General features: G+C 36.4%; 3 protein-coding genes across 5 annotated transcripts; 1 reads left to right on the top strand and 2 right to left on the bottom strand.

The window, feature by feature from the left end:
* Nucleotides 1–400: 400 nt before the first annotated feature.
* On the bottom strand, nt 401–5,354 carry LOC118044827 (uncharacterized). The gene is made up of 10 exons (XM_035053313.2): nt 5,215–5,354; nt 5,036–5,110; nt 4,828–4,914; nt 4,065–4,121; nt 2,373–2,465; nt 1,797–1,869; nt 1,612–1,687; nt 1,400–1,490; nt 1,066–1,182; nt 401–745 (listed from the first exon to the last, which is right to left on the bottom strand). Exons 1-10 carry the CDS (start codon nt 5,263–5,265, stop codon nt 737–739), a joined length of 729 nt encoding a protein of 242 aa, XP_034909204.1. The 5' UTR covers nt 5,266–5,354; the 3' UTR covers nt 401–736.
* A 66-nt stretch (nt 5,355–5,420) lies between these two features.
* Nucleotides 5,421–9,059, top strand: LOC118044828 (putative pentatricopeptide repeat-containing protein At3g01580). The gene is made up of 2 exons (XM_035053314.2): nt 5,421–8,232; nt 8,349–9,059. The coding sequence occupies exon 1, from the start codon at nt 5,540–5,542 to the stop codon at nt 7,985–7,987; it is 2,448 nt and encodes an 815-aa protein (XP_034909205.1). The 5' UTR covers nt 5,421–5,539; the 3' UTR covers nt 7,988–8,232; nt 8,349–9,059.
* Nucleotides 9,060–9,998: 939 nt separating this feature from the next.
* LOC118044829 (protein KINESIN LIGHT CHAIN-RELATED 3) lies at nt 9,999–13,716 on the bottom strand. Of its 3 annotated transcripts, none has more exons than XM_035053315.2 (3): nt 13,359–13,716; nt 10,755–12,845; nt 9,999–10,462 (listed from the first exon to the last, which is right to left on the bottom strand). In XM_035053315.2, exons 2-3 carry the CDS (start codon nt 12,797–12,799, stop codon nt 10,258–10,260), a joined length of 2,250 nt encoding a protein of 749 aa, XP_034909206.1. In that variant the 5' UTR covers nt 12,800–12,845; nt 13,359–13,716; the 3' UTR covers nt 9,999–10,257. The 3 variants fall into 3 exon arrangements, with proteins under 3 accessions (XP_034909206.1, XP_073259773.1, XP_034909207.1); XM_073403672.1 differs by lacking the exon at nt 13,359–13,716 and adding an exon at nt 12,970–13,346; XM_035053316.2 differs by lacking the exon at nt 13,359–13,716 and having other exon boundaries at nt 10,755–12,904.
* Nucleotides 13,717–14,208: the final 492 nt, after the last annotated feature.

The following is a 14,208-nucleotide window of genomic DNA, read 5'->3' as shown; positions in this document are numbered from 1 at the left end:
GGAAGCAGGACAGTGGAGAAAGCACATTTTTACCTGCTTCTCTTGGTCTTTTGTTTTCTAAGTTGAAACCACCTCTGTTTCTCAAGGGTCATATCTCGTCCACAAGATTTTCAGCCGGCAAGGACCCTAAAGCAAAAAATAGGCACCAGACTTTCTGTCTCTATTTTACCATCGTAAGGTGTGGTTCGAGACGTGTCAGACTCCCGATAGCAACTACAGTGCAAGGGACCACTCTGCATCTCAGATGGGATGGATCCAAGAGTCAAACCCTCCGATCCCAACAGCCAAACCAACCAGAGGACACGATAGAAACTTGGATTATCCACTTGAGGCTCCGCCAGACAAAATAAAGCATGCAACGATAAAATGTGTTCACAATTGGTGACAAGTTACATAAACATTACCAGCACAAATAATTAACGAAAATTTGATTGAAGTTCACTGCCTCGACATCTCCACAGTTACAAAAATGTTGACTTATATAAGCACTTGGAAAGAAAACCCTCAGCTTAAAATATTTTGCATCTTAAAGCGGAAGTAAATAGGCAAAAATCTCAAAAGTGAAACTTTCCTCGCAGCAGTCCGTGTACATTCAGGAGGTACTTGCCATTATAAGCCTCCGAAACTATGAGCTGGTGGTGACCATTATATTTTGGTCTTCAAACTTCTACGTGCATGAACCTGTCCCTTCCAATTAATTAATATGGTGGATCCAAGAGACAATGTTTGCAGTTCTTCAATCATTCTGCAGTTGAAGTTTCGTTATGAGGAATTCGAAGGGGAAAAAAAGATTCAATCAAAAAAAGGGGAAAATGAATCTAAGGATGACGAGAATAATATCTCTTTCTTTTTCTTTTTAAATATTTTTTGAAAAAATTCAATTTTTTTTTAAATTTTTATTTATTTTAAATTAATATTTTTTTTTATGTTTTTGAATTATTTTGATATGATGATATTAAAAATAATTTTTTAAAAATAAAAAAAAAATATATTTTAATACATTTTAAAAAACAACCATTCATCTCAAATGATTAAAGGGTTGAATCCTAAATGCGATGCAAGCACCTGAATTTTCTGCAGCAATTTCTCTGCCATAATTTTCTGCTGCACTCCACTTAATGTCTCCGAATTCATGATTGCATTGGCAACAATAATAACTATGGATGGAGAATTAGCATTCACCTATACTCATAAACGAAAAGAAAAGCGTATTATCATTAGAATTTGATCTCTTCTACACAAGCAAAACAGAGCAGTCTTAAAGTTGGCATATCAATGCGAACATGCCTAAAGCAGAGAAGATGAGACGACTATGAAACAAAAGAATGAAAGGAAGAGCGAGGGAAACAAAAAAAAAAAAATGGAAATAAATATAGTAACACTGCTCAAAAAATCATACCCAAACACGGCCATTTAAGCCGACTGCTATCTCAAAGGAGAGCTTCTTGCCAAGAGCCTCAAGAACCGGACATGTTGGTGAGCTCAATAGCCTAAACATGAAAAACAAATATCCATCATGAAACATAAATACGGAAGCTAGCTAAGTAATCTCGTTATGCAGTGAAAATCAGTGGCTTAAGTCTATTAAAATTTACAAGGGAGATGTCTCACATTCTTGATAGACCAGTTGAACATTCAAACATGTAGCCATCTTTGAGGGCACCAAATTCTGCTGCCTTCCCACTGGCTATGAAACAAAAACAAAATTTTAAGAAAGCTCAAGAAATAGTTTGCAATAATTCACAAAACAAACAAACAGTGATATGACACAAGAACAAGCATGCTGATTAACCAACCATCAGTGCATGACAGCTCAGGATTCATTCCAGGATTTGCCTTCACAACTCGAACATAGAGCAGGGTACCTGCCTGCTCCAAGCAGCATTGGTAAAACGAAACATTAGCAGTGTAATTTCAGTTTGAAGTGTTCAACCACAGTTTTTTGTTCATTTATGAATGTTAAAAGAAAGAAACAATCAAGACTGGGTGTCAAGCCAAAAGGCAGACACTGTTAAGGTAGTTGCAAGACTTTGTGATTTCTGATGGTGAATTCTTAAATTGGTAAAATACTAGCCTCATTATGATATATATTTCCACAGGTGTCATATTTCAAATTGCAGCAAATAAAGTTTCTTCATGATTAATTTCACTTTTACAGAATCCTGATATTTCTAGTTTTCCACGATGGCAAGCAAAATTTAGGCTGCAGTCCATGCAATTAAAATAAGATGGGATTATAAACTCAAACTTTTGATTTTTTGAAAAGATATCGTAGTTGCAAACTATTTGATATGATTTCCTTGCACACGAGAAACTAAGGCAAAGACCAAGTAAACAATGCCATAATGGATATATGACTTGAGAGTATGAACCTCAAATTTGGGTATGTTTCTCCTGGTCCCTCCTTCAAATGCAAGCACAGGCAAAAAAGCCAAGGCAGGTCCTTTTATGTCGATAAGAAAGTTCTGCAAATTAAAAGTTAAGGCAAGCATTTGGATCTAATAATATATTATAAAGCAAGATGGATGAAAAACACTAGAATTTAATTAAGGAGAAAGCATATACCAACTGTGAGAAGGATATGGGAAGCGTACAGAACAAGCATTTAACATAATAGATAGAAAGAAGAAATAAATAGAACAAGTATAAGCACTGGTGGCTCGTAAGCAAAACCATCGCAATGTTTTAAAGACATTACATGAAGTACACAAATCAGGAAAATGTACATGCTGAAGCATTTAGTAATATCCCTTCACCACAATGAATTCCAAATATCCAGTCACCAGTCTACTGTTACTGATAACAGAGAATAGTGCAAGAAAGAAGATAGACCAGATCAGATCTTTCCTATCCATGCTTCCTTATGCCATCCAAGCTAATTAAGAAAATCAACAGGTTATTTTGATTTAAGCCACAATTTGGTTCGGTCAATTTTGCTCATTAAAGAGGTCAACTTGTGTTTGACCAAAATCTCCTGCATCACATATTAGACCTCCTAACCAAAACTGGTAACTCGACCTGCGAACCTGTAAATACTTCTATTGTGATAAACCATGGTCTTGCTTTCTATCCGGATCATATTCCAACAACTAACAAACGGTATTAAAGGTTGGCAGGGAAGTTGATCTATCTAACTCATATTGGACCTGGCATATCATATGCAGTTATTGTTGTGTTCAATTCATGCATAATCTAACTAAACAACACATGGATGCAGTGAATCGTATCTTGGCTTACCTGAAATCCTCTCTAGGTAAAGGTGTTATGTTCTCTCAGCATAACCACCTGGATATTGTGGGATATACTGGATCCAAATTAAATATAAAATCTAGCTTTGGATATGTGTCATTTGTTGGGTTTAACATTCTAACTTGGAGTAAAAAATAGAATGTGGTATCACTATCCAATGCAGAAACAAAGCACCTTGCGTTCCATCATGCAATTACAAAGCTTACTTGGCTCAAAATTAATTCTCTTGGGTGAACCTAACAAACTGATTTAGCATAATTGAATCAAGCATATTGAACTTGACATGAACTACATCAAAGACAATCTCCACTCTGGTGTGGTTGAGATTTCTTCTATTAAAAGTGTGAATCAGTTGGCTGATACAATGATTCATGTTGTTGCTAGTGATACTTTCCATAGTTCGCTATCCAAGTTGGGCATGCATTATATAAATGCCCCAACTTGAGGGGGAGAGATAACAAATATTAGGTGTATACGACTATCAATTAGTTAGCTGATTTTTAACCTAACTTTTAGCTCCCAGATTGTAGCCTATTCAATTGTATAGTTGACTTAGCTAAATGATTGATATATATCTTGTATAAATACCCTTTAGTGATATGAACAAAAACTACCCAGCCTAATTCAATTCTTCATTTCATGTCAATAATAAAACTTAAATTTTCCAGGTATTTCCAATTTAACCTATTTCTTTTTGGAGGGAAAAAAATTGAGATGGCTTATTTCATAAAGCTAAAGCAGAAAGAAAGTTATGGCAATCATCAAGTGATTAATAGCATCAATCTCACAACATAGCTCATATTTAAAGTGCTTACATCTGATTTAGAGTCTACAACAATTCCAAGAACACTGTCCTCCGCACACGGCACATACTGTACAAAAAATCAAATAAACCATCATGCACAAGATAATGAACATTAACCACAAAAAATATTTAAAGTCGTGTGAGATAAAACAGATGAAGTTCCTACCTGAAATCACTTGCATAATAATACCATTCATTGGATGAAGGGATCTCATTGTGGATCCCATCCACAGAATGAATGAAATTTTCACAGTGATTTAGGGACGAAACTTTCCGTAATCTTAGCATAATTCACTAATGTGCAAATTACAAATTTTCTATAAAATCACGTTGAGATTGGCAACTAAAAGAGAATAAATAGCAGCAGCAGCAGCGCTTCCCATACAAGATCACACAAAATACTAACTCAATCACAAAGTAGTATTATATTATTTAAATTTTGAGCAATCTGCTAGATTATCCACTGTTGGCATCAGTGCATAAACTATAATATAAGATAGCTAACAAATAAAAAAAAAATCCAACACTAAAACTGTTCATTCCTCATAGAAAATAATGAAATGCCTTTCAAATCCCACCTTTATTTTCTCCAAACCATTCAAAAATATTTAACATGAATCAACCCTCCCATTTAGCTCGTTACTGTGGTCCCTTTCAAATTGTTGAGTAATTTTAAACAAATTTAAAGCATATGCCCATAATATTATGAAAAACAAAAGTCACAGCTTGCCACATCACCAATTAATAGGCAATCAGTAAGTAAGCAAGCATACCCTCTTTTGGGAGTTTTCAACCCAATATTTATTTGGCTTTGAGAACCTCAATTTCCCTGCTTTCATTACAGATATAGCATCACAGTCCTGTTAAATTAAAGACACCAAAACTCAAAACCAAATTTTGAATAAAGAAACAAACTTTGCAGTCCAAGAAATTCAAAAGTTTTTTTTTTTAAAAAAAAAAAAAAAACCCTAAAAGATAGACCTGACGGAGCCCACCACCAAGCTTAATTGTCTGGTTAGTCATGCTAGAAAGATCAACAACCACATCTCCTGGTACCTATAATTTGACAGAGAGAGAGAGAGACAGAGAGAGTTTGAGTCTCATAACTGTACGAATTGGAAATTAAATCTGTAAGTGTATAGAAGAATATGAAAACCTACCACTAAGTTATCAATAAAGGTCGCCGGCGAACCGGATGATTTACTCTCCATATCTATCGGCGATTGAGACTTCTCTGTGCGTTCTTCGCTGAGGAGGGAATTTAGGGAAGCGGGAATTTATATACTATTCTTAAAACGCACCGTTTATGATAAATATCTGACGAGCGGTCTTAAAAAATTCCCCAAACGACTTGTCGTTTTTACTCTATCCCTAAAAATTAACGTAAGAAAAGAAGAGAAGGTAGGTGCTGTGAATACGATGTCGGAGGTGGAAGTCTGGAACCTGAAAATGATATCACTTGATTGAGCTCGTTCCAAAGAGCAAATGGAAATAGTACGGTCACACTGGCTTCCATTGAATGGTCATTGCTTGAGTCACAAACTTGTGTCAGTTCCGTACAAGGTAACTCTCAGAAATCTTGAAAAGACAACTTTAATTTCTTGTAGCTTACAAAATAATGCTACTTCAATTCGGTTAGCTGAAAACCCATCTGAGAAATCAAGTTATTCACGTGGGTTTTTGACCAAGAAGTCTGTTATGGATGTTTCAAAGGTTAATAGGATGATTAAGGAGTATACAGAAGATGGGTTTTTCGAGGATGCAATTAGAGTGTATCTTGATTTCATTGAATGTGGTTGTCCAGTTGAGGAGTTCAGGTTCTTTCCTTGTTTGATTAAAGCGTTTGGTGGGCTTTATGATGTTAATAAAGGGAAACAAATTCATGGGCATTTGTTGAAGTTTGGGTTCTTACAAGACATTTTTGTTAAGAATTCTCTTTTGGGTATGTATTGGAAATGTGGGGCTGGTGGGAATGCGGTTGACATGTTTGAGAGGATGGAGGAGAGAGATTCAGTTTCGTGGAATACAATGATATCTGGGTTTTGTCAATCAGGAGAGTATGTGAAATCGTTGGTGATGTTTAGAAGGATGGTTAAGGAATGTGGTGGTTCATATCATAACCGGGTGGCATGTCTTGCTGCTCTTTCATCGTGCGCTTCAATTAAGTGTTTGACTCATGGGCTAGAGATTCATGGGTTCCTTGTGAAAAAAGGGGTGGATTCTGATGAGTTCTTGGTGAGTGCGTTGATTGAAATGTACATGAAATGTGGAGATATAAAGAATGCTGAAAATGTTTTTGAGAGAATTCAGGATAATGAGTTGGTGGGAAGGAATATGGCGGTATGGAATGTGATGATCTTGGGGTATGTTTCAAATGAATGTCTTTCATTGGCTTTGGAATTGTTTGTTGAGATGTTAGAATTAGGGATTAGCCCAGATTCCTCAACTGTAGTGGTTGTTTTAGTTTTGTGCTCCCAGTTGCTGGATTTAGCTGTTGGAAAGCAAATCCATGGACTCATTCTGGGTCTTGGCCTGGATGATGATGTAAGAGTTGGAACAGCTCTTATGGAGATGTATTTTAAATGTGGTGATCCTGAAACCAGTTTGCAAATATTCAAAAGGTCTCAAAATCATAACTTAGTCATGTGGGGTTCAGTGATGTTGAATTGTGCTCAGAATGGTTACCCAAATGAAGCATTGCAATTTTTCAGTGAGTTTATGTTGGATTGTGGTTTTCCAGATCCTGTCATTCTTTTGGCTGCACTCCGGGCATGTTCATTCTTATCTCTTAAGCCTAGAGGGATGGCAATTCATGGATTTGCTATAAAGATGGGGTTTGATTCTGATGTTTTTGTTGGTGGTGCCCTAGTTGATTTCTATGGAAAATGTGGAGACATGGAGAATGCTCAACAAGTTTTTTATGGATTATCAACCAGAGATCTGGTATCGTGGAATGCGCTAATATCTGGATTTGCTCAAAATAAGTGTGCAGATGAAGCTTTGAAGGCATTTCGTGATATGCAATCTAAACAAATCAAGCCCAATACTGTAACCATGGCATGTATTCTTTCTGTTTGCACTCACTTGTCAGTCATGATCCTTTGTAAGGAGGTTCACTGCTACCTACTACGGCATTGGTTTGAGACCAATGCTCTTGTAAACAACTCTCTAATAAGTGCCTATGCCAAATGCGGGGACATACATAGCTCACGGACTGTGTTTGAAAAATTGCCTGTACGAAATGAAGTTACATGGAATTCAATCCTACTGGGTTTTGGAATGCATGGCCGTACTGATGAAATGTTTGCAACATTTGAAAAGATGAAAGAAGCAAACATAAAGCCTGACCATGGAACTTTTACTTCCCTCCTTTCCAGCTGCAGCCATTCTGGGAAGGTTGACGCGGGATGGAAATATTTCAATAGCATGATGGAAGACTATAACCTTGAACCTCGAGTTGAACAATATACGTGCATGGTTGATCTTCTGGGCCGAGCTGGCAATCTAAATCAGGCATATGATCTGATAATGTCAATGCCTTGTTCCCCAGATGATAGAATATGGGGTTCCCTTCTGGCATCCTGCAAAAATCATGGTAACACAAAGATGGCAGAAGTTGTGGCAAATCACATATTTGAACTTGATGCTTCAAGTGTTGGTTACCGTGTACTCCTCGCAAATTTGTATGAAGATTCTGGAAATTTGAATGAAGTTTTTCGAGTTCGAACTGAAATTAAACAAATGGGACTGAAAAAGCAGCCTGGATGCAGTTGGATTGAAGTTGATAACAGTGTACATATATTTGTTGCTGGTGATAACTCACATGATCGGTCTGGGGATATCTATGCTACCATAGAAAGTTTATCACTAGAAATGAAAAGAGTGGGGTATGTTCCTCACATTCAAGCAGCAAGCAACAAGTACTGGGCTTGATGAGTCAAAGGATAGCATTGTTTTGATAAGAAGAAAGGATTCTGTCTTCTGGGGTAACCTTGTAAGGAGAAACAAGAAAGAAAACTATTTGAATTATGTTCAATCAATACTTGTCAATGCCAAGCTGCATTGATGGTATTGGAAGGCAAGGTAGCTGGCATTTATCAAGTGATTGATATTTGAAATGATTTGTAGGAACCACGTAGATGCCAACTGATTAGTTTTTCCTCTCTGAAACTAATCAGGTATGTTTCTGTACGACTATCTGATATTTGTCTTTACCCTAGATTGGTCATTTTTGTTCATTAATGCTGTCAAATTATTTTATCTTCCAAGCATCAACACGTCTTCTCATTTTCAGGCATACTTATCTGAGGTGACTTGGACAATTTGATGGTAAACAGAAGGTGAAAAGTTTATTCCTGAAATGCCAGTCGCGAGCTTTCCTTGAAATCTTGAGTGCAAGTCATGTAGTGAGCCTGATGAGGCCGAGGATGGCCTTGTGTTTTCTGACAGGAATGGTTTCTGTCTGTGGGTCTAACCTTGTAAGTGGCAAAACAAAAAACAAATCACTAGTTGAAAGTAAGGAGCCAATACTTGTTCAACGCCAAGATGTATGGGATGATATTGGAACGAAAGGAAGCAGGCATTGGTTGAGCAATTGAGATTTGAGATAATTCTCAGTGCTGTGCAGATGCCAATTAATTAGTTTTTTTCTCAGAAACTAACCCAGTTTGTGTTGCGACCACCTGATGTTTCCTTATTCTCCAGATTGGTCGCTTTGGCCTCGTTAAAATGCTGTCAAATTATTTGTCTTTTATAAGCAGTTAACATGCCTTTTCATCTCTGGCAAACTTAGCTGAGATGAAATTGAACGATTTGCTGGTAAAAGAAGAGTTGAAAGGCCTATTCCTGATGGTGTCACTTGAGAGCTTTTCTTAAAATCCTGGAGGAAGACTGGTCATGTTTGATGCTTTTACTTGAAATCTTGGAAATTGAGCTGAAGCAAGTAGGATGTAAGATCAGCCAGCCCTAAATTTGAGAGTTTTTGAATTTCATTGATGTTATTGCATGATCGGGGTCTCAGCTCATCACCTTATATCGTCAACAACTCATCATCCTAGTTGGGTCAAATGAAGAGGTATCTGATCCCATCCTCTTTGAAAAATTCACTAGACTTGTGCGGTGATACGTTCTGGGTCCGTGTTACACTGCATGTCTTTTTTTTTTTCCCGTTAAAACAATGTTTAAGTGACACCATTATGTTTTTTTTATATAAAAAAAACTGACAACACAAATTATAAGTTTGATTGGGTTTAATAAATTAATTTTTTTAATTAAAATGATAATTTTTTTTTGGATAAAATAGGAAATTGACAAAAAAAACAATTAATGATAACTTGAAAAAAAAAATTTTCAAAGTACAAATTGAATTAAAAAAAAACAGTTTGATTTAACTTGTTAGATGTTTAATTTGGATAATAAAAGGTAAGTTAATTTGGATTTACCTACAAAACTGTAATTTATACCATGAAATCAGGATGACCTGACATAAAAAAAATCAAAGAAAACAATAAAATAAAATAAGCAAAAATAAAAAGAATATAGATTGGTATTAATTTTTTAAATTCATGACATTTGGATCATTAAACTAGAGGCATCGTACATGAAAAAACTATAAAACATAACCTTCAGTAAATCAAATATTAAATGATGAAATAAAAAAACAAATTAATTACATAAAAAAATTTAGAAAATAAAAATTAGAAGAATAAAAATAAAAATAAAAATAAAAAATAAATTAAAAGATAATAATAAAACTTTCAATTGAAAAATTGAAAAGAAAAAAATTTAATAAAAAATTTAAAAATTTAAAAATAAAAATAATATATCATAAATTTAAATTTATATTGATATATAAAATTAAAAAAAAAATAGAATGATTTGAAAAAAATAATAATTAAAAGCATGCTCTGACTATCCTCGATTATGATGGATGGAACGTTACAAATAAAGAAAAATTAATAGCATTTACCATTATCTAAGATTTAAACGTAATAAACAACGAGATGCACAAAAAATTAATAAATAAATATGAAAATGAAAATCAAGAAGACAACCGAATCCATGCCTGCAGCTGTTTCGAAGTATGAATCTTAGAGAACACCAAGAACCTATGCCTTTCTTCTTTTCCTTCTTGAATCAACTCCTATAACACACTGTGTTCCATTTGAATAAATACAGCTACACATGTAGCATCTTTACAATACCTAAATGTCATCACTGTTTATGCCATGAGAGTTGTCATCAAGGAGGTTCTCCAGTGACCTGGTTTTTCTGCTCCGAACTCTGCCGGCTTCTTTCAACAGCTCGGCCAGCCTTTTTTTCTCATCAACAACATCTGGATTTGCTGTCCCGAGCTTTTCCTCCCTCATCCCAACAACATACTCCAAGATTTCAATTGCATCGTCCAACCTGCGTTAAACATTACAGAGCACCTCAACTGAGCTTCAAGTAGAACTTGTTATGTTGAAGAAAACTGCACATGAGCACATTCAGGCTAACACATCCATGTTTTACAAATTAAATAAATCTAGAGAAGAAAAGGCATCACATCCATTTGGTAACTATACCACCTAACAACATCAATTCGTAAAATGAGCAACATTGATGACGTGACTAGAAATTAAAATGGCATTAAGCCTTTGACAGATGCAAACGAAGATGGCATGGAGAAAATGCACAAGAAATGGTAAAAGGTGCATACCTGCCCATTGCATCATAAGTGCCAGCAAGATTGCTATATACCCCAAGAGTGTCAGGGTGATATGGTCCACACTCTTGTTCCAGAACAATCTTGGCTTCCTCAAACAATTCTGCAGCCTCATTTATAGCACAGCGCTGCGCACAGGCGAGACCCATTTGGTTGAGAGCAATGCCAAAGAAAGCAGATTTTTTCTCCCCGCTTGAACGGAGCTTTGAAATTGCGTTCTTAAAGGAGTTGTAAGATTCGGAATAATCTCCCAGCATGTAGTACATGACACCCATTTGAGCTTCAATTCCAGCAATTGTGCTTTGTTGACCAGGTGCATCTTTATATATCTTTAACGCCTTCTTCAGCAACTTGATTGCCTGATCGAGCTCATTCATTGATTCATAGACAGCAGAAACATCAGTGAGACCACTAGCGATCTCCTCTGGAGGGATCCCTAGCAAAGGCTTTTCATAAATCCCAAGGGCATTCTCACAATATGATTTTGAGTCCCTCAACTTCCCAGTTCTGTTGCATAAATCAGCCAAACGAACAAAAACCGAAGCAACAGATGAATGATTCTCTCCTTTTGTTGTCTTAAAAGCTGTGAGTGCTTTTTGATAAGCAAAAATAGCCTCATCATACCTAGACAAAGATAAGTATGCATCTCCGATGCTACAATCAACACAGGCCACCTCAGCTTCCTGGCCATTTGCCACCATGGCCATACTGGCTAACACAAGATGTTCTAGAGCAGCTTCATGATCTCCCTTTGTTTCACATATAAGACCCATAAGCCGTCGATCCGCTGCCTCTTCAAGAGAAGCAGGAGAACCGTTGTCTCTATGAATGTCTAGAGCCATCTGGCAAACCTTCTGCGCATCCTCAAACTGCAATGCTTGAACATGGGCCTCAGCCAAATATCTACAAGTCTCGCCAAGTCTAGGGTCAGTTTCTCCCAGTATTTGTTTCTGCACTTCCAATCCTGTTGAGTAGCACTTTGTTGACTTCTCAAGCTGGCCCAGCATCGCATAAGTATCACCCAACTGCATGTAACCAGCAAACTTGGCAAGGGCATGTTCTTCGCCTTCCTCAGGCACTGGAATCTCAATTGAATGCTCAAGAATGGGAATGGCCTCGCTATACTGGCCTATGCTGCAGTGTATAGCTGCTGTGACATGCAAACACATTACCAATTCTAAACTGGGTTTATCACTTGCACATATTTCGAATGATTTAGATGCTCGAAGAGCTAATTCAAGAGCTTTCTGGGGATTATCGCCCGAAGAAATCAAATCCCTTGCTTGCTTTAGCAAAAATTGTCCAAGTTCTGGATTATCTAAACCCGATTCTGATGAATCCTTGGTTCCATTCGGTAACTTTACTCCTCCCAGTGGAGAATTTCTTTGTTTCTTCTTCAATCTGACTCCCGCATTTCCTTTTTTCAAATTCTTATCATTCCGCTTGTCAATAGCAGGTTTCTCTGGGGGACATTTTCCCTTAGGAGTCATCTTCGATGATGCTTCAGAGTCCAAAGGCTTCTTTGAAGTTCTTGAAGAAACAGACTTGGTGCTTGCAGATTTGGTCTTGTCCAAGTTCCCCGACTTCTTGCTCCCTGATGAACTTCCCTTCTTGGAAGAAGAGTTGCTATGAGTGCCAAGTTCTGGTTTATCCACCTCTTCCTCTTCCTCTTCCTCTTCCATTATCTCAACCTCTCTCATCTCTCCCCCTACCAGATGGCGCAACTCTGAATCAATCCTAGACTCTTCACCATCAGATCCAAAGCTATGCCTTAAGGGAGACTGATCAGAACTCTGCATATCACACACATTCTCATAAAGCTGCTCGATGGAGGTGTCAAGCACCCCATCAACTGCCACACCATAAACAGAAACTCCATCTACAGGAGGATCTAGGCCAGTACTGCGACAGCCGTGCGGACTCGATTTTCTCCTTGGGGACTTATTAGGCACAGAATTGTCCTTCGCCGGCACTGAATTTCCATTCATTTCATGCACTATTCCTTCCTCATCAATTCCATCCATAACAATTCCAGGCATCTTTATTCACCCAAATCAATGAAAACACCGAGTTCCAATAAACTAACTGCAACAAAGTTTCCATAAAAAAGGAAAAGGGCATCATGCTATATCAAACAATTGGCACTGTAGATCCAAACAAAAAAAAATCATATATTTAAACTATCTAATTATATACAAGATGCACCAACCTTTACACATGTAGCTAAAACATGACAAAGTCAACTAAAACCATAGCAAAAACACCAATGATAACATCAAAAGCTCAATCCTTTAACTTGTGCTTTAAACAGCCCTTCAAACTTTCCATGTTAGTAACAGCAACAAAAAAATCTAACGTTTCTTAATTAGATCTTTCGAAAAAAAATGTTTCCAAAACTCAATAAAATGAACCCTTAGATTATAAACTCATCAATACAAAACAACACAATCCCACAAATTGTATAACTGACACAACAAAAAATCAATGAACAAAAATGAAAACTTTTAGTTTTTTCTGACAGTTGACCACTCAAACTGATCCAATAAGAGACAGAACATAAAAGGCAAAAAAAAGAGAAGACATTGATAAATTCAGTACCTTAAAAACCAGTCATGAAAGAAGATTCCAAGATGATGTGTTATCTGGGCTTTTTAAACAGGAGATAGAGATTGAATACTGATGTGATTACATATAGAGAAAGACACGCACCAAAAATAAAAATCTTGAATTTGGTTTTGTGTCAATCCTCTGTGTGTGTTTGTGTGTGTGTGTGTGTGTCTGTGTCTGAAGGTAGAAGTGTGTGTGTGTTTGTGTGTGTGAAGAAAGAAGTTAGGCAGTTGAAAAAGAACAAGGGGTTTTTGTTAAAAGTAGCACAAGGACAATATGGCAGCTTTCATAGCTTAGCTGGTTAGAAATGAAAATGGTAGAATAATGAAAAATAAATTAAAAAATAATATATATATATATATATATATATATATATACTAGCGGAGGTGGAATGTCAGAGAGGGAAAGGTTAAAGAAGGGGACTTTTCTCCCACCATAGACAGACCTATACAGAGCGGGAGGCCTGCTGCTGCCATTCTACTTTCTGTATGTTTTTTATTTTTTAATGGGATTTTGCCACGTGTCATTGGATTATATGAGCTGACAGCCATGACCTTTTTGGATGTCGTCGGAAGGTGTACGAGAAAGTCAGAGTTTGTTTTTTAAAGATTTTTTATTTTTAAATATTTTTAAATAATATTTTTTTTTTTTTTAATATTGTCATATTAAAATTTTTAAAAAATATAAAAAAGAAATTAATTTTTTCAAAAAACAAAACTACAAACTGCGTAAGAAAATGAAGGGTTCTTTGACAATGGTGTTATTGAGTGGAACATGTGAAGATACTGAGGGTCGTGGTCCTGAACCATACTGACCCTCTCTTTTTATACTTGATAACTAG

This window comes from Populus alba, chromosome 12, assembly GCF_005239225.2.
Source record: "Populus alba chromosome 12, ASM523922v2, whole genome shotgun sequence".
NCBI lineage: Eukaryota > Viridiplantae > Streptophyta > Magnoliopsida > Malpighiales > Salicaceae > Populus > Populus alba.
This window is presented reverse-complemented; position numbering and strand designations above follow the sequence as displayed.